Source organism: Amphimedon queenslandica, unplaced genomic scaffold (genome assembly GCF_000090795.2).
Source record: "Amphimedon queenslandica unplaced genomic scaffold, v1.1 AMPQUscaffold_12980, whole genome shotgun sequence".
Classification (NCBI taxonomy): domain Eukaryota; kingdom Metazoa; phylum Porifera; class Demospongiae; order Haplosclerida; family Niphatidae; genus Amphimedon; species Amphimedon queenslandica.
In genome coordinates, this window is record NW_003546784.1 from 32,769 (window position 1) to 33,733 (window position 965).

At 38.3% G+C, this 965-nt stretch overlaps 1 protein-coding gene across 2 annotated transcripts in view; it reads left to right on the forward strand.

The window, feature by feature from the left end:
• Positions 1-270, forward strand: part of LOC100638655 (structural maintenance of chromosomes protein 5-like) — a 2,448-nt gene extending 2,178 nt beyond the window's left edge. For both annotated transcript variants that reach the window (XM_020002100.1, XM_020002101.1), the window contains exon 7: positions 94-270. In XM_020002100.1, coding sequence (XP_019857659.1) covers positions 94-195 — 102 coding nt within the window. In that variant the 3' untranslated portion in view covers positions 196-270. The remainder of the gene's footprint in view (positions 1-93) is intronic.
• Positions 271-965: the final 695 nt, after the last annotated feature.

Consider the following 965-nt stretch of genomic DNA (forward strand, 5'->3'; position numbering starts at 1 on the left):
TCGTTCAGACTATGTATGAGCTTATGATAATAGGAAGAGTGTGGATGAATGTCAGTGTTAGTTGAAAGTAATGTTTTGTTTCTCTCTCTCTAGTTATTACAAGGTCTTGATTATTCAGATTCAGTTACTGTTCATATCATTCATAATGGTTTACATATGTCACCTGATGTATGGGACAAGAAGTGTTTAGTATGATAGAACAATCAATAACAATATTAACAAAACTTGTATGGCAACTTGTATTACTCTTCATTTATCATAACAATTAAATGTACTGTACAGTCCACAATCTTCCAGGTCTAGCATTTTATAGGGATATAGTCAGGGGCATCATATCCCTGATGATAGTATGTATTTGGGTGGGGCTGGTTATTAAATAAGATCACGTGATAAGCTAAAGTCAAAATGGACAGAAAAGCTGAAGGTGGGTTGTTTTACAGCATAAAAATTGATTATTTATCATTCTATACAGGTCATTATCAACTGGGATGGAGGTCTCAACATACAACTGCAGTAGTAGGAGAGGTCCTGTACTGCTGGAGAGGGGCCCGGGAAGGATTAGATGGGTCGCATGATTCTCCTACAAAGAGACAGTGTACTTCTACTATTGATGCTTTTAACTTATAGACCTCTTTGGGTGAGAATGAATTACGTCAAAGAATGATATACGGCAAGGGGCGTGACTGAGCCTGGCTGACTCTGAAATAATTTTCGTGGACGGCAACTTTCTATGGAATATGAATGGGCTAATGCAGAAAGCAAGCTCTATTAAAGAATATACTTCATATTGCACCAAATCTCTTTTAGGAGATGCTTAGCAGCGACCATTCTTTCCTCCAACCAGCTTTTGTAGCTTGAAAAAGCTCCATGCCAACGAAAAGGATTAGTTTTGCCTTTTCTTCATCTATCCTCCATTGAATCTTGCCGTCCAAAATGGCGGCCAATTATCACCGTAGGTGGATACC